Below are 22,270 nucleotides of genomic sequence, written 5' to 3' on the forward strand. Positions count from 1 at the left end.
ATTACATATTACATTTTTTTCTGCTTTAAATCTGTTAGATGTTTTAGATTGGTAGCTTTTATTGGTTTCTAATTTTCTCTTTAAGCACCTATTTTTTTCATGAGTGTTTACTCATATATTGTATAGGAAAATGTTTTTTTTTCCTTTTAACATTTTTTCTTGTGAAAATCCTTTCTAACATGGTTTATAAATATTGGATACCATAAATTGATTGACTCCCCATGTTATGAAGATTAAACCAACAAATGAAAAAGTGCGATAACAGAAGATATAAATTCAAATTTGTGTGTTTGGCCATGTAAATGTACAAGAAAAGCAAATGAAGTCAGGCTGTAACTTCCAGAGTTAAAGATAATGATGCCACTCACTACAATCAATAACACGTTGGTACACTCACCATGTCTTTTTTCATTCAAGTTCTGCACACAAGATGTGGGATACCAATGTAATACAAGCGCCGCATTGCTGCACCATTGGCAATTTTAGAAAGTTGTCATTTAGATAAGAAGCAAATTAAAGCCAAATGAAAATCTGCCATAGCTTCTGATGCATTCAATGACACATCAAAGTAATCTGGATATTCCATGTGGATGATGACAACTTGACAAGTAGCATAATCCTAAGAGTCAGGTTTATTATATGCCATTAATCCACAATTACACTTTAGGATTTCCAGTGCCAAAAGAAAGGAAAAGAAAACCAACTATTAAAAATAAAAAAGCTAAGGCTTTTCACATTGATGATTTCAAGTTAATGTTGGGTTTTCTGTAATATTGATTGGAATGAAGTTGACACCATGAAAACACAGTTTTTACACACAGACTAAACATGAAGTAGCTAGTTAAGCTTGCCCTTGATTTCTCCAGGTTGATCTTTGGGGTCTGGTGACTGTTGGTAAGATATTGAAATCAGCTTAGATCTATAAATGTCATCTCCCTCACCATTTTTAGTCTTAGTCAAATCCTCAGGTTTGTAGCCAGAAGCAGGTTCCTTCTCTGGTGCTAAGTAAGATATTGCAATGAGCGATTCCCGAGTCGAGTCCTCATCACAAACCTTCTTGCCTGGATTCTTCTTATCCATAAATGCACTGTTTCATGAAGCAATCAGGACAATGCATAAATGACATAAACAACTGAAATCTTATTTCAGTTTTTATTATTTCTCACACAACCACAACTAAGGCTTATTTGAGTTGAGCCACAAACCAAGGTGAACTAAATTAGCTAACTTGTTAGTTGTTTCTGTTATATATGTAAGCATTATTAGTTCTTCTCAAATTTTGGGAAAAATTATGGCCACTACTTTCCCTCCTAGTAAATTATCATTCAAATTTACTGCATCCACCCAAGTACACAATTTTGAATCAAAATTGAAACCATCTTAACTGGCTTCTCCTCAATAACTCATTCAATGAAAATAATAACAGAGAGTGCTAGGAAATTGTATGTAAATGCCAAAAAAAACACCAATTATAAAGCTTTTATAGACCAACTACGTTAAATCAGCATCTCTATTCTCTAGGATAGCCATCAATTATAAACCTAAAGGCTCAAACTTCCTTGCACAGCCAAGGAAGAGCATACAGAAAACATTAAAACTTCAATCAAATCATAACTCTTTAATGACCTCTTCTTTTTATGTATTCATATTTAAAGATTTTTGACAAAAATTGACACGACTTTTGAGGTGAATACAGATCAAAAAACCAAAGCACATATAAACAGACGAACCCTTGAAACCCGAAAATCATTTATAAAATCCAAACGGCAGCAGATTCAATCCCAATAAAACTATCTACCAGCTAGGTAATCAGATTAGTAATCATCATCGAAAATAGCATAAACCAACATAACTATAATTCAGAAGAAATTGAAGTCAAACCATTTTCCACGCCCATGATCATCGATATTCGATAATAATAAGACGAAAAAACTTTTAGCAACAGATATATATCGTAATACAAGAGGCGAAACGGACTTAACAGAAGCGGGAGAACATTACCGATTGATTTTGGAGAGATGTCTTTCGTCGGCGATGGAAGAACCGTTGGAGGGCCCTATCAACTATCAATCGATCAAAATTCACTTTTGTCTTCTTCTTTGCTATTACTTCGGGATAAACAGATATGGAGTTCAATTTTGACCAATGGTCAAAGTCAAATTTTCTTACACCGTTTGTCGTAAAACACGATGAAAGAAAGAAAAAAAAAAAAAACACAAAAAAACACAAAGCCCCATTGAAACTCGGCTATTCACAGTAAATTTAGGATAGTGTTGTATCCCACCTAATTTTTAGTAAAATATTAATCACATGACTATATATTCTCGCCACCAAAAAAAAAACAGGTAGAAAATAATTTCCCCCTCCTTTAAATTTAATAATCACTCAAGAAAAAGGTCTAATATTTTCTCTTAAATTATATTTCGGTTAAATAGCACTTTTTCTCCCTATGTTGTTTACTAATAGCATATTTTCCCCCTGTGTTATTTATGTAACCACTTTATCCCCTCAATTGTTTTTGAAGTGGCTATTTTTCCCCCTCTCCGTTAAATAAGTGTTAGGAATGTTAAATATGAGGATAAAAATGGCATTTCACTTATTATTATTATTATTATTATTATTATTATTATTATTATTATTATTATTATTATTATTATTATTATTAATGAATTCGGTTTGCAATATAACTGTGCATTTTAGGCGTGGAGTACGACAGTATATTAGGGCGTTGGGTGAGACTTATTATTATTATTATTAATGAATTTGGTTTGCAATACAACTGTGCAATTTAAGCGTGGAGTACTACAATATATTAGGGCATTGGGTGGGGTCGTCCATTAATAATAATAATAATAATAATAATAATAATAATAATAATAATAATAATAATAATAATAATAATAATAATAATAATAAAAAAAAAGAAGTAAAATGTCATTTTTACCCTCATATTTAACAACCCTAACACTTACTTAACGGAGAGGGGGAAAAATAGCCACTTCAAAAACAATTGAGGGGATAAAGTGGTTACATAAACAACACAGGGGGGAAATGTGCTATTAATAAACAACACAGGGAGAAAAAGTGTCATTTTCCCTTATATTTCTGAAATAAAATATTTCAAGGAATTTAGTTTTATCTTGGAAATATAAAAATTATATTATCTAACAAAATTAAATAAGTTGTTTGGTTCATTAAACTTTAATAGGAATTTTGTTTAATTTCTAATATATTATTGTTATTTTTTCTAGGAGTTAGATTACAAACAAGACATGAAAAATCTATTAAAATATAGTAATATATATTTTTAAAAAAACAAAGAAAAAAAAAAAGAGGCATGCATCATTATTGAGGATTATAATTGAGATAGAAAATTGGTCAATAATATTTACTACATATCTAGATGTAATTTAAGATCCTGTTGTACTTAGGGTTATTAAAGTGGGTCAAAACCCGCGTGTGCCATGCCCCACAATGAGGCAAGTTAGCGCTTTTCTCAATGCGCTTCACTCGGGCTAACTGATCGTGGCTGGTTTGAGCTCGGTCAAACTCCGACCTAAATTACTCGACTAAAAGATCGTTAGATCGTTTTTAGCCAATCACGCTTGGTTGGTTTTGATTACCGCACTAATCACGGTTGATTTTTTAAAACAAAAAATTATCTGATCGGGGCGATTTCCCCCTTTCACACTCAGTTTACGTACTGAGAGTCCCAGACGGAGGGACACTAGGAGACCCGATGGTCTAACGATAGCGAGATGTGATTTAAAAGACAATAATTAGGGAATGGGGAGCTTTCTCCTTCTGTGCTCGGTTTACAAACAAATAGCCCCCGAGCGTAGGGGCGCTAGGAGACCCGAAGGTCTAACGATAATGAGACAGGGAAGGTCTTTTTGCTCGGGAAGCGCTAGGGGGCCCGAAGGTCCAGCGATAACGAAATCGGGGAGGTCGTTTTGATCGGGAAACGCTTTAACGAACGAGCTCCGTAGGCTGAGGGAGTTTCCCTACAATCCTATTAGTAGCCTCCCACTCCCTAAGTTGCGAGAATCATCAGCATTAGGGAGTAGATACGATGGCTTCCCGAGTTTGTTTTCGACTTTGACTGTGATCAGGAAGTGACCCGATTGAACTCACGATGCCGATGTATCACCGATTGATTTGCCTAACTTATAGGACTTTGGGAATTTACGAAGCCTAAACTTACCGATCGAGAGATCGAACCTCTAACGTGATAGAGGATTTGCATGCTACCAATCAACCGATCGTGTTTTGAACGTGATCAGGTGATCAAACTACCAATCAAAAGATTGGATTTGCCCGGGGGTAGGAAGTCTGACCCTGCGGACTCAACTGCCTACCTCGTAGGGCTTAAAGCCGAGATATGATCCCGGGCTCACCGCGTCGATGGTGGGAATACCAACCTAATCGGATTTATAGTGCCAGTGGTGGCAATGCCGACCTAACCGATCTTAGAGCGCCGGTGGTGGCGACGCCGACCTAACCTAACTTATAGCGCCAGTGGTGGCATAACCGACCTAACCGGACTTAGAGCACCGATGGTGGTAAGGCCAACCTAACCGGACTTAGAGCACCGATGGTGGTAAGGCCAACCTAACCGGACTTAGAGCGCCGGTGGTAACAGGACCAACCTAACTGGACTTATCACACGACCAACCCACATACATGATTGCGGTACAATTTAAAAAGCAAAGTAACCGAAGATCGGAACTGAAGGACCTATGTCCTCTTCAATATGAGATCGGAACTGAAAGACCTTTGTCCTCTTCAGTATTGTGTCTTAGCACTGCCCAAAAATGCTCGTGGTTTTCACCTTTTTGATTTCCATGTTAAAAATATTGTGTCTCATTTATTTTCCCTTTTCAATTATTTATTCTTCTGCTCTTTCATATTTCACATCTCATCTAGTCGGTCATATTGGCCCACCGACTGACTACCTCCGGTAGTTGTAAAACCAACATTGTCGTTGTCTATGGGGACTGATACAAAAAAACTATGTGCCCATATCACTAGAGCGATAGAATCACATAATTGGACGATACACGAGGGGGGGGGGGGGGGGGGGGAGGGCAGTGCTCCACCACAAATTAAAACAAGGATCAACGAATGCATATCCTAGCAAGAAATTGTGGATAAATACATGTGATAATGTGATGGAAGTTCTTGGAGGGAGGTTTCAAGCATTTTGTACGTGGAAAATATGATTTGGTCTTCTTCTCGAATGGTTACCTCTCGGGTTTTTGTTCGGACTATAAACAAACCATCATTAGAAGGAAATAACCTTCTGATATACCCCATTGGTCCTCTAGTGAACCTCTGGGGTTTGTTCAACCTTTTGAGTTTTTCATTTGAAGAACGATTTGGTCTTCTTCTCGAATGGTTACCTCTCGGGTTTTTATTTGGCTTACCTTTCGAATGGTTCATCTTCTTAAGCTAAACATTCGCAAGTTGACCATTCGATCTACTACTGCTTGGTTTGTTCTATATAGTACTCAGAGTACTTCTCAGGTTGCTTTTCGAAGGTTCCACAACCTTTCGAATAGTTTCACCTTTCGGTTGACCATTAGTAATAAAGAAAATATAAATAAAACCATAATGACTCTGTTAATTGAAAATTAGTATATAGTTGGTCTTTTTTCTTTTTCCTTAAAAACTCTCAAACATATTTAAAATTCACTGCTGAAAATCTCACAGTTTCCGACCAATGAAAATTAGATGGTAAATGGGATTTTTGGTCGGTAAATAGCTGAGTGTGGTGGCGACGAAGCTTCCTTCGCACCGAATGGCAAAGGGTTAGGCACCAAAGATGGTATCTCCAACAGGCGGCCTGCAAAGTATCTCCTTTCTTCCACTTAGAACATTCAGAAGAAGTTGGAAGAGTTTCGTCGGAATATCAAGATGTTTTAATAGGGGAGTAATTTTAGGGTTTTCTCTTTTGACACGTTTGATTGCCACAATTTCTAAGTCTCTGTTTTATATGTTGATCGGTAATTCTGACCAACTTACGTTCAACTCTCTTTTCATCCAAAAGTTTATTTTTTTTCAAGAAAAATCCACTAATGTTTAGGTTGGTCAGAAATAGCGAATTTTTCAGCAGTGAATTATGGGTTTTAGAACAGGATAAGTGGGCATACAGGATACTATTTTTCTTGACAATTTCATACTGAATTGAAGCTTTTATATTAATTGAATTAATATTTCAAAGAGTTGTAACCATTAAATGAAAGCAATATTAAATAGAAACTTTTAAGGTCATAGGGTTGAAAATATGCTCCCACGAAAATATACCAGCCACTCAATTCATACGCAGAATGCCATATTGTCAGCCACCATCCACCCCTTTGATTTGTCTTCTTTTTTGCTCTTTCCAACGCACCGCCCACACTCCACCATTCATTTCTTCTTGTCTTTGCAAACCAGTACAGTGCACTTCCAATCACATTCCATGCAATCCAAGTGGCCACTGTTGAACTTGCAGCCATGCCCACCGCCCACATCCACCACTAACAGGGCCGTCGCCCATATCCACCAACCAAAGAAGACTGCCCACAGCAGATGGCGGTGACGGAGAGAGAGGGTGGTCGACGGTGGTGGTTGGCGAAGCGCGGAGGTCTGCAACTGCATGCCGCTTGTTCTCATTTCTGGGCAACTTTGAATTACTGGATTTAGAATGTTAGACCTTAGCTTGCTAGAATAGGCTCTCCATTCCTCGTAAAATCCGAACAGGAATTCTGATAGCCAAAGGCCATTCCTTTTCTCTCCTTTCTACGGCACCCTGGTGGAGCTTTACAGTAGATACACGCCGCCTGTTCTCTTGCAGGCGGAAATTAAAGATCCGGAGAAGATTCTGAAGCGCCGCACACGTGTAAGCTGCGAATAACCACGCTGCCAGTACCGGACGGCTCCGGTAACTTCTACTCCGTCGTAGCCCACGGCGGATATTGAAGGGGGATCAGAAATATTTTAATAAATAAAAGAGATAGCATAAAAAAAATTAAACACCTATACTAGATATAAGCAAAAAATAAAACATATCAAAATTTTATAAAAATATTTATAACAAAATATAAAACATAATTAATTTAATAAAATAATTTAATAGAAAAACATATTATAAATTACACATCTCATTATTAATAAATAAATAAATAAATAAATATATATATATATATATATATATATATATATATATATATATATATATATATATATATATATATATAGGATTAATTTTTAAAAAAATTGTAATGGTTTAGTGAAAAGTCACAGAGTTAGTTGAATCTTTTTCTATACAAAAAAATTAGATATGGAAATAGGCTCCAACTAAAAATCTAAAGTAAAAATATAAAATATCACTGATGTGTTGTAATGTTGTTTGTGCCTATTGGCCTTTAGCTCCTAACCGGTGAGTTGTAGCATTTGTATCAATAATATAAAAGATAAAAGTAAAATATAGAACAAGAGATAGGGGTGAAAGAGGAGTAAAAATTTCATTATACCAACCCTACATTTGAGTACAAGGAAGAAATATATATATAATACATTTGTAACAGAAAGCAGTAAATGATAGATATAAATATGAGCGTTATAACCGTTACAAAAGCTACTCATAATGTCCACATTATTAATATCATTTATAACAATATGAAGTTTATTCCCAATAAATTAAATGCTTATTTTTTGTGCACTGAAATCCATTATTTGGTATTCAGTATATAATAAATAAATATTTATTTATTTATGTATTGTGGAGAGTAGTTTATACCTATAGTATAATTTGCCCAACTATTAACACATGGTCCAATGCTTCCAAGTCCCCAAGTTTACACTAGAATCAGCTCATGCACTTAACCCAATATTCCGGCGGAACCAATTACCAACCCTTCGAAATTGGTGAAAATATCAGCTCATCTTTATTTATTATTATTTTTTTTTTTGCAACAAATTTAATTGTAGAGTCTATAAATACTGAGAAATTGAAGAGAGGAAGCACGTACTGTTCTCTCCAATCCCCTGACCCATTCTCTCACAAATAGGTTGTGTTGGAGTGAAAATGGAGTTGGGGTTGGGTGTGTTCTTGGTGGGGGTTCTGGGTTTAAGCAGCTTTTGGTGGGTGCTTGGAAGGGTGAATTGTTGGTATTATGAGAGAGTGAAGCTTGGTGATAAGAAGAGACTAAGTTTGCCTCCAGGTGATTTAGGTTGGCCTTTCATTGGCAACATGTGGTCTTTCCTAAGAGCTTTCAAGTCCTCCAACCCAGATTCCTTCATCGCCTCATTTGTTTCCAGGTATCTCTTTCTCCAGGTGATTTAGGTTTTGCTGCATATATACATTTAATGTTACATTTAATTTGCGTTCAGATATGGAGCAACTGGGATGTACAAGGTCTTCATGTTTGGTAGCCCGAGTATCATCGTTACAACACCGGAGGGCTGCCGGAGAGTTCTATCAGACGATGAAGCATTCCAGCCAGGGTGGCCGGAATCCACCATGGAACTCATGGGCAGAAAGTCTTTCATTGGCATTTCTTTCGAAGAGCACAAGCGTTTGCGCAAGCTGACAGCTGCCCCCGTGAATGGGCATGAGGCGTTGTCTTTTTACATTGACTACATCGAAAAAATTGTGAAGATAGCACTGGAGAAATGGGCTTCCATGGGAGAAATCGAGTTCTTGACACAAATGCGGAAGCTCACGTTTACCATAATTATGTACATTTTCTTGAGCTCAGAGAGTGAACAGGTCACGGAGGCCTTGGAGAGGGAATACACAACTCTCAACTATGGGGTTAGAGCTTTGGCAATTAACCTTCCAGGATTTGCTTACTATAATAGTCTCAGGGTAGGTATATATTATATTGTTCAATAATTCCAATCCATTTCTAGCTAGCTAATGTTATTGGAAAGATTTTAATTTGTTATGATTTTGAATAATTTGTGGCAGGCGCGAAAGAGGCTCGTGGCGATTTTTCAATCCGTAGTGGATGAAAGAAGAGAGGAGAGAAGGAAGAACCCTAACGGTTTTCATGAGAAGAAGAAACTAGACATGATGGATAGACTAATGGACGTTAAAGATGAGAATGGGAGGAAGTTGGATGATGAGGAAATAATTGATGTTATGTTGATGTACTTAAATGCTGGGCATGAATCATCAGGCCATATCACAATGTGGGCTACTGTGTTTCTGCAGAGCCACCCTGAGGCCTTCAAAAAAGCCAAGGTTTATTTGGAAATTTTTATTTAATTTGGACAATATAATATAATCATTTTCTTTTCTTCCAAAGATGTTACTTATTTTCTCATCATATATATGCTAATAATGCAGGCAGAGCAAGAGGAAATCAGGCGAAATATGCCTCCTGGTCAAAAGAGTTTGACACTGAAAGAGGTCCGACAGATGGAGTATCTGTCTATGGTGAATCTCCTTTATCCTTTCTCATGCATGCTATTATTTTATATATAATATATAAATATAATATATAATTCTCTATTTGTTCTGCAAGGTGGTTGACGAAACACTTCGTCTGGTAACATTCTCTCTGATGGTGTTTCGAGAGGCAAAGAAGGATGTGAATATTTCGGGATATATAATTCCAGAGGGATGGAAAGTTTTGACGTGGTTTAGAGGTCCTCACTTTGATGAGGAGATATATGAAGACCCATTAACATTCAATCCATCCAGATGGGAAGTAAGTTTATCAATCCATCTTTTCTTTTCCCCACCTACCACAGGCACAACAGCACATTATTATATTATTGGAAATGTATGACTGATACTATTGCAATTGGTGTAGAATTTTACACCAAAAGCAGGAACATTTCTTCCATTTGGAGCAGGAAGCAGACTGTGCCCAGGAAACGACCTTGCCAAACTCGAAATCTCCATTTTTCTTCACCATTTTCTACTGGGTTATGAGTGAGTTTATTTCATTTGCTTGCTTTGTAGGAGTGGTTGGTTTCTGGGAATTTTGCTGACAGGGTTGTTGGTTTGATTTGCAGGCTGGAGAGGAAAAATCCTGACTGTCCTCTCATGTATTTACCACACACGAGGCCTAAAGATAACTGTTTGGGTAGAATAAAAAGATCAGTCTCATCATCTTCAACTGTCTAGACAACAAACAACCTCAAAGTTGTATCTGGTCTTTAGTCTCTGGTCTATCTTGAAAATTAGTTTCTGTTGTCCTCCTTAGCTTTTTCAATTTGAGTTTCCTATCAATAAAAAATTAGTGTTGGGATGATTTCTTAACCCCACAAATGATGACTACCTATCCACATTTCATTTGATCAAGTATTTGCATGTTCGATGACATGTTAATCAATTCAACAAACTCAAATGTTCAAATGTATTCAACAATTTGGATTGGAGAACAAATGGACAATCATCCTTTCTAATTAGGGGTGCTTGTGTTTATAGTCAGATTCGTGTTTAATCTTACTAATGGCACAGTCCAAAATAAGGGCCATAGAAAATTTTACAAAACCTTGTGTCATCTAAAATTCAAATCCACTTAAACCTATAAATTTCTGTAAACAAATTCGTTAATAAACAAACACAATAATGACATGAACAATATAACTAAACACGAATATATTAAGGGGTCGTTTGGTTCACGGAATGTTAGATTACCTTAGGAAATGTTAGATTGCTGGGAATGTTAGATTATTGAAAATGTTAGATTCCTATGTTTGGTTAAAATTAGGGTATGTAATATAACTATGTTTGGTTTATGGTTATCTTTTATACACACTATAATATCCTTAACATATTTTCATATATTTTAATAAATTTAAAAATTAAAATAAATAAATAAGATAATATCATATATAATATATGGTTTTAAAATATTAATTAAAATCTTGAACTTAAGAAACAAAATTATTTTATATGCTAACATAACATAATAAAAATAAAAAATATATAATTACAATAAATATATATATATATATATATATATATATATATATATATATATATATAAGCTAACATAACCAAGGTTATCTTACATAACTTAAGAAATTGAAGGGAATCACATTCTCTTCAAAATCCTATGTGGAGGGAATGTGACATTCCTTGTGAATGTTTTATTTCCTAAGATACTATGAACCAAACATAGGAATGTGACATTTAGAATGTCACATTCCCTTGGTTATGTTATATAACTTGAACCAAACGCCCCCTAAGTGTAATAAGTTAAGAATTTTAAAACACAAATATAAACATGATTTTGAAACAAGCTGAATGGGTTATTGTTAAAATATCATGTTGAGATTTTTTATTTTTTTTTTAATAAACATGCAGTAGTGACTTAATGAACTTACAACAGTAATTTACGTACCTAAAATAGTGAGTTGATAACCTAGTAAATTGATGATCTTGTAGTAGTAATTTAATGAACATGCATTATTTACTAACATAAAGTAATTAAAAAATTTGTAGTCGTAACTTAATAAACTTGTAGCAGTGATATAATAAGGGTGTTGCTATTTGTACCACCCTCTAGTTAAAAGGTAGGTGTAAATCACATTAGAATTGTAAAAATGACACAAAATTCAACAATCTTATAGGTGGTGTAAATAGATATAGGGGTGTTCATATTACTATTTATACCACTCTGGTCAAATGTGATTTACGAGACTGTATTAATAATTTTTTAATTAAAAATTTAATTAATTAAAATATTATATATATAAAAGAAAAAAAAAACTCTGGCCTTCTCCGGTAAGAAGGCAGTCCAGTTGGTCGCCTTTGAAGAATGAAAAATTGCTATTTTGGAATATTGTAAAATAGAATTTAGAAAATTAAATTTTGGGTTGTCACAAGTAGGGCTACTTTAATTTGGAACACCCTTGGCTTCCTGATGAGCCAAGTCCTTTAATTCAAACTGCTATGCCCAATGAACTGAGTGGAGCTATGGTTTTAGGATTAATTGATCCAGGTACTTAGAACCCCATATTTTATCTGATATTTTTTATCCCCAGGATGTGACTAGTATTTCTAGGATCCTAGTCAGTCTTGACTGACTATAATGACTCATGGTTTTGGTATAAGGACCTTAGGGGTTGCTTTACAGTGAAAGGAGGTTATAGCCTTATAGGCATATTAATGGTAATTACGAGGATGCCCCGGGGAGTTTTATAAATGAATTTTTATATGGAAGCTACATGTTCCTCCCGAAGACATTTCTCTGGAGAGCTATAGGTAGGGAATATCTCGACCGGCATAACTTTACCCCGGCCGGTGTGCCTTTTGTCTTTGTCTTCTTGTCTTTGCAGGTAACAGGTCGGGCTTGTTGTGAAGAACCCGGTCCGGGTCCGACCGAGAGTTGCCCGAGCGGCAGTGTCGACCACCGAGCGGTAGCCCTTAGGCGAGAGAGCTGACGAGGGACACGTGGCGGCTCCACGCGTTGACAGGCAGGGCACCCGGGACGACGACACGTGGTGGCTACGTGGGAAGCATGCCGAACGGCCGGATTTGTGTCTCCGGTTCCGCGGCTATAAATACCCGCGATAGCTACAGTGTGAGGGACTTTTGGACGATCGATAGGTTGTTGTTAGAGATTCCCGACCGCAGTCAGTCGGTACTCAGAGCAACCAAGTAGATTGTACTTAGGGCCTTCAATGTGACCAATAAAAGACATTTACTTGCTTTAATTGGTCTCGCATTTATTAATTACCGTATTACGTGGCAATTAACACTATCATTTTGGCGCCGTCTGTGGGGAACCGTACAAGAAAGCTATTGTCTTGACGAGCACCCGATCACTCATCAACCATGTATCCGTGGGCACAAAACCTCTTTGCCGACGGCCAGGCGGATGCAGCGAGCTCATCCGACCACCAGGCAACACAACAATAAGGTCAAACAATGGACCTCAACCTCAATCTCTCACCACCACATCCATCCAACACATACCCGGCCGCCCAACAGCTGGTGAACTACATCCAACCGGGGTACCCAACACCCGGTCAACAATATCAGCAGCAGCCGATGATGTATCCCGGCCAGTATCCATACCCGGTCCCACCTCAACCGTACGGGTATTGGCCAGGCCAACCGATGTACTCCACGCCCCCGGTTGGTTATCCACCTTACACGCCTGCGTACACGGCTCCAGCCGCCGCCCCTCCAGTTTACCCGGCCGCACAAGCAGAGCCGCAGCATCAACCCGCTTCCCGGGCTCGACGCTCGGCTCGTTCGCGGTGGGGGTCGGGGGGTGCTGATGCGATGGAGGCACCACGGCAGGCCCAGCAAGCAGCGGAGGTTCCGGCCCAAGCGGAGGACCCCGAAGAAGTTGCCCGAGCGGTAGCTTTTGATCGTTTTCGACCGGCGATGCGACAACGTTTGGGGCCCCAAGACCCGAACCGGCAATCGGAAGATGTACAGATGCAGGAAGCCAGCCAGGAGGCTTCATCCGGGCATAGCGGGTCGAGATCTCATCGACGATGACGCGCTCGGGACGCAGCCCAAGCTGCCCAAGCCCCGAGCTCAACGAGACCCGAGGATTGCTCTACAACCTCGAGGCGGAGTTTGCGCAATTCAGGAATGCGCACCCTGCAACACCCCCAGTCGACCAATCGTCCCTGCTCAGGACACCTTTCACTGCCGAGGTAATGGCTCAGCCCTACCCGCTTGATTTGAAGGTCTCCGGGGAGAAAAGTTACGATGGCCGTACGGACCCTGAGGTCCATGTCAATGATTTCTATGGAAACATGATGTTGAAGGGCGTATCAGACGCCGTGATGTGTAGGACTTTTTATTCCACGCTGACCGGTCGGGCGGCGGAATGGTTCCGAACTTTACAGCCGGGCTCAATTGCTGATTTTAACACCCTGGCGATCAAGTTCGTAAGGAAATTCATCACCTCCAAGGTGGTGAGGAAGCCCTACATGTACTTGGAGAAGGCCAAGCAACTTGAAGGGGAGAGCTTGACTGACTTCCTCGTCAAGTGGAAGGCGGCGGTCGGGGAAGTTGAGCCCATGAATGATGCGACTGCCATTCACATGCTTCACATCTCCCTCCGGGCGGGTTATTTGTACCAGAATTTTATCCTACACCCCCCGGCCACATATGAGGAGGCCCTTCGAAGGGTCACGGACTATGCCAACGCCGGCGAGGCGAATGCCGTAAAGCGCTCGCAGGAGGTCGGGTCTTCGTCCCGTAAACCGGCCGGCCGGGCGGAACACCGATCGGGTGATGATCATCCCCGATCCCGCACCAGGCCTGGTGAGTTTACAGCCTTGAACCAATCCGCAACGGAGGCCATGCAGTACGCTCAGTCCTGCAATCTCATTAAACTCCCCCATCCCGATCGAGACGGCCCTGACAAGAGTAAGCATTGCGCTTACAACCGATGTGCCGGGCATGACACTGAGGAGTGTACCCACTTGCGCCAACTGTTGGAGGACCTGCTCAATCTTGGGAAGTTGGACAAGTGTGTGGGGAAGAGAGAAGACACAAAGAAGAATACCGATCGGAGAGACCACCGGCGCTCTCATCACCGTTCCGATCGCTCTGATCGTGATGGACGCTCCGATCGGTCAGGTCAGGACCGAAGAGACGATCGTCGTGATAACCGACATGACCCTGACCCTCCATATAGCAGCCGACCGGCAGGAAAGCCGGCCATCCACGTCATTTTTGGTGGTTTGGACGATGCTTCCCGACCGAGGGGTAATTGCCCGGTCGCCGTAGTAGATTCCCGGGACACCGGGAAGAGGCAGAAGATGGAGCCCATAACCTTCACCCTCGAAGATCAACCCAGCAACGGTGACATGGCATGGAGGCGCTCGTGGTCACGATTGACGTTAAAGGGACGGATGTCCAGAGGGTTATGGTGGACACTGGGAGCAGTGTCAACATCCTTTACTTGGACGTATTCGAGAAGCTTGGACTCGACAGGAAGGAGCTGACTCCGGTCGGTGTACCACTGTCGGGATTTACCGGGGCGCTTATTTACCCCGAGGGAAAAATAACGCTCCCGGTCGAGATCGGCACATCCCCGAAGTCAATCAAGACGGAGCTAGAGTTCGTTGTGGTCAACCTCCATTGCGTCCACAACATTATCTTGGACCGACCTGCAATCATGAAGATCGGTGGGATAATTTCGATGCCTCACCTCTGCATGAAATTCCCCACCCCCAATGGGGTCGATGTAGTCCGTGGCGACGTCCAATCCGCCCGGAAGTGTTACACCCGAGCGGTCAATAGACGTGACTCCGGTCAGTCTTCCCGGGTGAACACTATTGCCAAGGAGGAATCAAAAGACCGGAAGGAACAACCCGAGACTTCCGAGGAAATAGAGGAAGTTCCCCTGTCCGAGGACCGACCGGACAGGAAGATTAAAATCGGTCGGGCCCTCACCCCCGATCTCCGAACGGAAATCTTGGCCATACTCCGGGACTATGCCGACATCTTTGCATGGGGGCCCGAAGACATGCATGGGATCGACCGATCAGTAATCTGTCACAAGTTGGCTGTCGATCCCGCAGCGAAGCCGGTCGTGCAGAAGACCCGGCATCTTTCGTCCGATCGCCGAGAGTTTGTCAGAGAAGAGGTTAAGAAGATGGCGGCGATCGAGCACATCCGTCCGGTAATCTATCCCGAGTGGGTGGCAAATATTGTTCTTGTTCCGAAGCCCCCAGCTTGGAGGATGTGCATTGACTTTACCGACCTCAACAAGGCCTGTCCGCTCGACCCGTATCCTTTGCCAAGTATCCATCAGATGTTCGACGAGACGGCCGGGGCCGAGTTGATGAGCTTCATGGATGCATTTAAAGGATATCATCAAATAATGATGCACCATGAAGATGACAGCAAAACAGCCTTCGTGACCCCGGACGTGCTGTATTGCTACCGAGTGCTACCGTTCGGCCTCCGTAATGCGGGAGCGACCTATCAGAGGATGGTCAATATGCTCTTCGCCGATCTGCTAGGCCGAACGATGGAAGCCTACATTGATGACATGCTGGTCAAGAGTCGGGACCGATCCGACCACACTCGGGACCTCCGGGAGTGCTTCCAGATCATGAGAAAGTACCAGTTGCGGCTGAACCCAACCAAGTGCACATTTGCGGTTCAGACCGGGAAGTTCCTCGGCTACATGATGACTAAGAGAGGAATCGAGCCCAACCCGGCCAAATTTAAAGCGATTCTGGATATGCAACCACCTTCTACCGTTCGGGAAGTCCAGCAATTGACCGGTCGGATGCCAGCCCTCAGCCGTTTCCTCTCTAAGTTAGCCGAGCGCGCTTTACCTTTCTTCAAGGTATTGCGTAAAGTTAATGGGTTCGTCTGGGACGAAGAATGCCTAGCGGCTTTTGATGAGCTGAAGGAGTACCTCATGTCGCCAATCGTGCTCTCAAAGCCCGAGCTCGGAGAAGAGCTAGACGTGTACCTCGCCGTCTCCGATCATGCAGTAAGCGCAGTATTGTGCCAAACCGATCCGGAAGGGGTCCAGCGACCAGTGTACTATGTAAGCCACGCCGCGCTACATGGTCCCGAGCTCCGGTACTCCCGGTCAGAGAAGGTCGTCTACGCTTTGTATATCGCTGCGAAGAAGCTGGCCCCATACTTCCAGCGTCGAGCAATTCGCGTTTTGACCGATCAACCGATCGGGCCAGTCCTCCGAACTGCTTCATCATCCGGTCGCTTAGTCAAGTGGGCGTTAATGCTGACCAAGTACGCGATCGAATACCGACCAAGACCAGCCATTAAAGGTCAAGCCCTTGCAGATTTCTTGGTCGAGTGCACCACCCGGGATACCCGACCTTCCGAGGTTGCGGATCCCGAGGCTGAGTGGTGGTCGCTGGCTACTGACGGGTCGAGTAGCAAAAAAGGAGCAGGAGGAGGAGTGGTGGCCACGAGCCCGGAGGGATTCAAAGTCTATTTTGCCCTCATGTATCAGTTCCATCCGACCAACAATGAAGCCGAATACGAAGCCTTTGTCAATGGCTTACAGTGTGCTCGGGACTTGGGGGCTGAATACATTCGAGCTCAAACGGACTCCGCGCTCGTGGTCGGGCAGGTTCTCGGGGATTACGAAGTGAATGGAGAACGTCTACAACTATACCGAGACCTGGCCATGGAGAAGCTTACTCAGTTCCGGGGGTACACCGTTCGACACATACCCCGGTTGGATAATGCCGATGCGGATATCTTGTCGTAATTGGCCCAAGACGCCCCGGAACACATGTCAAAGATAGCTCAGATTCTGGTGATCCCAAGACACAGTATCCATCGCCTGCCGGTCAATCCAATCCGACCGGTAAAAGACAATTGGATCACCGATCTGAAGGAGTTCCTCGAGCACGGTCGGCTCCCAGACGACCCCCAACGTGCTCGGAAGGCCAAGCTTAGAGCCCCGAGGTTCCAAGTCTTGGACGGTCGGCTATACAGGCGATCGTATGGAGGCCCTCTTATGCGTTGCTTGACCGCATTTGAGGCCGATTTGGTTATGAAGGAGTTGCATTTGGGCATTTGTTCTTCACATCAGGGAGGCCGATCGTTAGCTCGTCGTATCATGCTGATCGGGTATTATTGGCCATCCCTCCAGCTAGACTGTGAAAGGTTAGCTCGGGAATGTGAGACGTGCCAATTGTTTGCCCGGATGCCTGGACGACCGGCAACCTTCTATCAACCGGTCACGACTGCAATTCCCTTCGCTAGGTGGGGGGTAGACATTTTGGGTCCCTTCCCTCAACTCTCCGGTCGGAGAAAGTTCGTGATTGTCGCCATTGACTATTTTTCCAAGTGGATTGAAGCCGAGCCGTTAGCCACGATCACCTCTCAGCAGTGTGCTCGGTTCCTTTGGCGCAATGTCATTTCCTGCTTTGGTGTGCCTGTGCATCTCATCAGCGACAACGGCCGCCAATTCGTAAGCCAGTATTTCTAAAACTTCTTGGCCACGATCGGGACGACCCACGTCCGGTCGTCGGTGACTTACCCGCAGGGAAATGGACAAGTAGAAAATGCCAACCAGACGATTTTGGAAGGTCTAAAAAAGAAGCTACACTCGGCTGGTCGTAGTTGGGCCGATGAGTTGCCATATGTATTGTGGACTTATCGAACGACCCCGAGGGAGGCTACTTTGGAGACCCCTTTCGCCCTGGTTTACAGAGCAGAAGCCCGACTCCCGATCGAGGCCTGGATCCCGACTGATCGAGAAAGAACTTACAACGCAGAGGAGAACGAACACGCGATGGTCGTGGACCTCAATGGGATCGAGGAGAAGAGAGAGCTAGCAGCTCGGCGTATGGCCGAGTATCAAAAGCGAGTCAAGAGTTCAAAGGATGTCCGGGTCAACCCTCGTTACTTTCAGGTGGAAGATTACGTCCTACGACGTAGGGAGGCCAGCCAACCTTTGGAAGGTGGAAAGCTAGCTCAAAATTGGGAAAGGCTGTACGCAATCAGCGCGGTCGTACGACCGGGGACATACCGACTGGAGACGACAACCGGTCGGGTAATCGAGGGGACTTGGAATTCCGAGCACCTCGTTATGTTTAGGCATTAGCCTATTTTTTGTAATTTTTGGACGAAGTGGGGGCTCGACCTAGGAGTTAGTCCCGGTCGTCATGTATATTTCAATTTCATTGTTGTAAATATTTATTCAACCGCCTGCGAGCGGGAAGGTTCAATGTATATACGATCGGTGATTGCTCGACCGTTTGCACACGGCGGCCCGATCGGTTATTTTCTTTACCTTCATTGCATGCAGGACATCTCATTACCAAGTCACATCGACCGGGCGAGTCAGTCGAACGGTCAAATGCGCTCCTCTTCGGCGGACAATTGGCTCACGCCACCGATCGGGAAAGCCAGAGCTCCCAGCATAATTTCCCGATCCGTCCAACTTCTTTCCACTATCGCACCTACTCGTGCCTCGAGGGCACAATAGTGTGGGGGCTGGGATGAAGTATTGAAGGCCTGTCGCTTAGAAAAAACCCCGACCGTGGAGGCTTACCCATTTTCAAAATTTCGACAAGGCCAAGAGATCGGGTAAACCTGATCGGGCAGGACAGTTCGATGTCGAAACCTCGGATGCACGACCGGACCATAAGGCCACAGGATCGAGTGTCAGACAAGTCGAGTAATGCGTGACCGGGCCAGAAGGCCATGAGGTCGAGCATTAAGGGTCGGCGCATGCATAACTAAAAATAGAAGTGTGAACAAAGAAGGAAAACGAACGAACGGCATAAGTTACAAAAAAAGATGGATGTCATTTAATTAGAAAAGTGCCCGGTACAAACTTGGGACCGGGCTCCCGATTAATGTCACGTTACAAAAAAAAAAAACAAAAGGAGTGCAATCTGTGTCTACTTCTTCGCTGGTTCGGCTTCACTCCTCTTGGAAGGTTCCTTCCCGCCCAAGGTGGCCGCCGTAGACCCGCTCAGTTCAGCCGCACTTTCCTTTGGGGCGAACGGGGAGGGACCGGGGTCAGCATGGTCAGGAGGAAGGGCAGACAAAACCAACTGAAGGTCGTCTCCTTCAAGAGCTTGCCCCAGTCGTTTCTGGGCCCTCTCGAGCATTTTTCTTTGCCCGGCTTTGAAGGCCCACCGACCGAATGAGAGGATCAGGTCCTCCTCGATCTTCGTCCTCCGGGCCGCCGTAAGGAACGCTGAGCCCGTGTCGTTGTCCTTAAACACGGATTGGGTTAGCTCATCCGGGTTCTCCAATCGGGCCTTCAGCTCCGTAGCCTCCCCGATTGCCCGCTGCGCGACCTTCTCGGCCAAGACCCGATCTTCTTCGCTCTTCTTAAGGTCCTTCTGGACCTTCTCCAGCTCCGCCTGGACGTCCCGGACCTCCTGAAGGCATCGAGCGGTGGCCTTCTTGTGGCGGTCGGCCTCCTCGGCCAGCACGGCCCGACCTTGCAGAAGCTGGGCCGCTCGGGAGATCTGCAATGCAAAAGACGGTCAGAGTTAGCCCGGACAGAAGCACTTGTATGAAAAATCAAGAAAGCAAGACGCTTACCTCAGCCAAGTCGTGGCCGATCCTCTCAGCCACCTGAGTCGGGGTCATCTTCCCCAGATCCTCCCTGACTGGCCCGGCGTTGCCGATGCGGGCCAGTATGGACGCCTCGTCCTTGTTCCGCCCGGCCGAGGGGCTAGGGCTGCGCTGCTCCCTGCGGCGTTTGATACCGCCAGCCTCGGTCATGCCCTTCTCGGGCACCTTTTCTTTTCCCCGGGCGACCTCCACCCGGGTGACCAAGACGTCGGTCGGTTCAACCACGAAGCCCTCGGCCGTGGTGATAGTTGAGGTCCCAATCGGTCGAGCTAGGGGGACCTCCTTCTGCCCGGTTGGTTGGCTCTTGGGCTTCTTCTTGTCCAGTGAAATCTTTGCGGGCGGGGGAAGAGGAGCGTCATCGTCTCCAAACTCCGCCATCTCTGCAAAAATAAAAAAGTCAGTTAGGTCGGGAAGTGAGATATCTCTCGAGAAGGTAGGATCAGGAGGAGTTAGATGTTGGTAAACCTTTCTTCTTCCGTTTGGACGCTTTCGCGACCGTTACGCCCATCGGCACGGGCAGATATTTTTCTGGCAGGTCGTACACGGGGGGCGGAAGCTTAGCCGCCTCGAGACTCTCGACCGTCTGGAAAATCATGTACTCATGAATCTCGCTCGAGATCCGAGTGGCCACGTCCTTGAGCGACTGTGTCTCGACTGGCAGAACAAGTTTCCGGTAATGGGTGCTCCAAGTTCGCTCAACTGGGAGGATCCAAGGGTCGTATTTGATGGAGAAAATACGATTATTCCACCCTTTGTTGTTCTCTGGCAGCCCTTCGACCACACTCGGGACCTCCGGGAGTGCTTCCAGATCATGAGGAAGTAGCAGTTGCGGCTGAACCCGACCAAGTGCACATTTGCGGTTCAGACCGGGAAGTTCCTCGGCTACATGATGACTACGAGAGGAATCGAGCCCAACCCGGCCAAAGTTAAAGCGATTCTGGATATGCAACAACTTTCTACCGTTCGGGAAGTCCAGCAATTGACCGGTCGGTTGCCAGCCCTCAGCCGTTTCCTCTCTAAGTTAGCCGAGCGCGCTTTACCTTTCTTCAAGGTATTGCGTAAAGTTAATGGGTTCGTCTGGGACGAAGAATGCCGAGCGGTTTTTGATGAGCTGAAGGAGTACCTCATGTCGCCAATCGTGCTCTCAAAGCCCGAGCTCGGAGAAGAGCTAGACGTGTACCTCGCCGTCTCCGATCGTGCAGTAAGCGCAGTATTGTGCCGAACCGATCCTGAAGGGGTCCAGCGATTGGTGTACTATGTAAGCCACGCGCTACATGGTCCCGAGCTCCGGTACTCCCGGTTAGAGAAGGTCGTCTATGCTTTGTATATCGCTGCGAAGAAGCTGGCCCCATACTTCCAGGGTCGAGCAATTCGCGTTTTGAACGATCAACCGATCGGGCCAGTCCTCCGAACTGCTTCATCATCTGGTCGCTTAGTCAAGTGGGCGTTAATGCCGACCCAGTACGCGATCGAATACCGACCAAGACCAGCATGTCATCAATGTAGGCTTCCATCGTTCGGCCTAGCAGATCGGTGAAGAGCATATTGACCATCCTCTGATAGGTCGCTCCCGCTTTACGGAGGCCGAACGGCATCACTCGGTAGCAATACAGCCCGTCCGGGGTCACGAAGGCTGTTTTGCTCTCATCTTCATGGTGCATCATTATTTGATGATATCCTTTAAATGCATCCATGAAGCTCATCAACTCGGCCCCGGCCGTCTCGTCGACCATCTGATGGATACTTGGCAAAGGATACGGGTCGAGCGGACAGGCCTTGTTGAGGTCGGTAAAGTCAATGCACATCCTCCAAGCTGGGGGCTTCGGAACAAGAACAATATTTGCCACCCACTCGGGATAGATTACCGGACGGATGTGCTCGATCGCCGCCATCTTCTTAACCTCTTCTCTGACAAACTCTCGGCGATCGGACGAAAGATGCCGGGTCTTCTGCACGACCGGCTTCGCTGCGGGATCGACAGCCAACTTGTGACAGATTACTGATCGGTCGATCCCAGGCATGTCTTCGGGCCCCCATGCAAAGATGTCGGCATACTCCCGGAGTATGGCCAAGATTTCCGTTCGGAGCTCGGGGTGAGGGCCCGGCCGATTTTAATCTTCCTGTCCGGTCGGTCCTCGGACAGGGGAACTTCCTCTATTTCCTCGGAAGGCTCGGGTTGTTCCTTCCGGTCTTTTGATTCTTCCTTGGCAATAGTGTTCACCCGGGAAGACTGACCAGAGTCACGTCTATTGACCGCTC

At 44.3% G+C, this 22,270-nt stretch overlaps 1 protein-coding gene and 1 long non-coding RNA gene across 2 annotated transcripts; one reads left to right on the forward strand and one right to left on the reverse strand.

Annotated features, from left to right (window-relative positions):
* Positions 1-689: 689 nt before the first annotated feature.
* On the reverse strand, positions 690-2,189 carry LOC109163953. The gene is made up of 2 exons (XR_002051364.1): positions 2,002-2,189; positions 690-1,087 (listed from the first exon to the last, which is right to left on the reverse strand). It is a non-coding gene; the product is annotated as an uncharacterized LOC109163953 (long non-coding RNA).
* A 5,622-nt stretch (positions 2,190-7,811) lies between these two features.
* LOC109163954 (ent-kaurenoic acid oxidase 2-like) lies at positions 7,812-10,267 on the forward strand. Its single transcript, XM_019312686.1, has 7 exons — positions 7,812-8,304; positions 8,377-8,854; positions 8,957-9,232; positions 9,338-9,427; positions 9,516-9,701; positions 9,807-9,928; positions 10,012-10,267. The coding sequence occupies exons 1-7, from the start codon at positions 8,072-8,074 to the stop codon at positions 10,121-10,123; spliced, it is 1,497 nt and encodes a 498-aa protein (XP_019168231.1). The 5' UTR covers positions 7,812-8,071; the 3' UTR covers positions 10,124-10,267.
* Positions 10,268-22,270: the final 12,003 nt, after the last annotated feature.

The sequence above is a fragment of the Ipomoea nil genome, unplaced genomic scaffold, assembly GCF_001879475.1.
Source record: "Ipomoea nil cultivar Tokyo-kokei standard unplaced genomic scaffold, Asagao_1.1 scaffold3054, whole genome shotgun sequence".
NCBI lineage: Eukaryota > Viridiplantae > Streptophyta > Magnoliopsida > Solanales > Convolvulaceae > Ipomoea > Ipomoea nil.

Excerpts from the sequence above, each read along its gene's own strand:
- LOC109163954 (XM_019312686.1), top strand. The coding sequence starts at position 8,072 with ATGGAGTTGGGGTTGGGTGTGTTCTTGGTGGGGGTTCTGGGTTTAAGC. Across the intron at positions 8,305-8,376 it reads ATCGCCTCATTTGTTTCCAG|ATATGGAGCAACTGGGATGT; the intron begins GTATCTCTTTCT and ends ATTTGCGTTCAG. Across the intron at positions 8,855-8,956 it reads CTTACTATAATAGTCTCAGG|GCGCGAAAGAGGCTCGTGGC; the intron begins GTAGGTATATAT and ends AATTTGTGGCAG.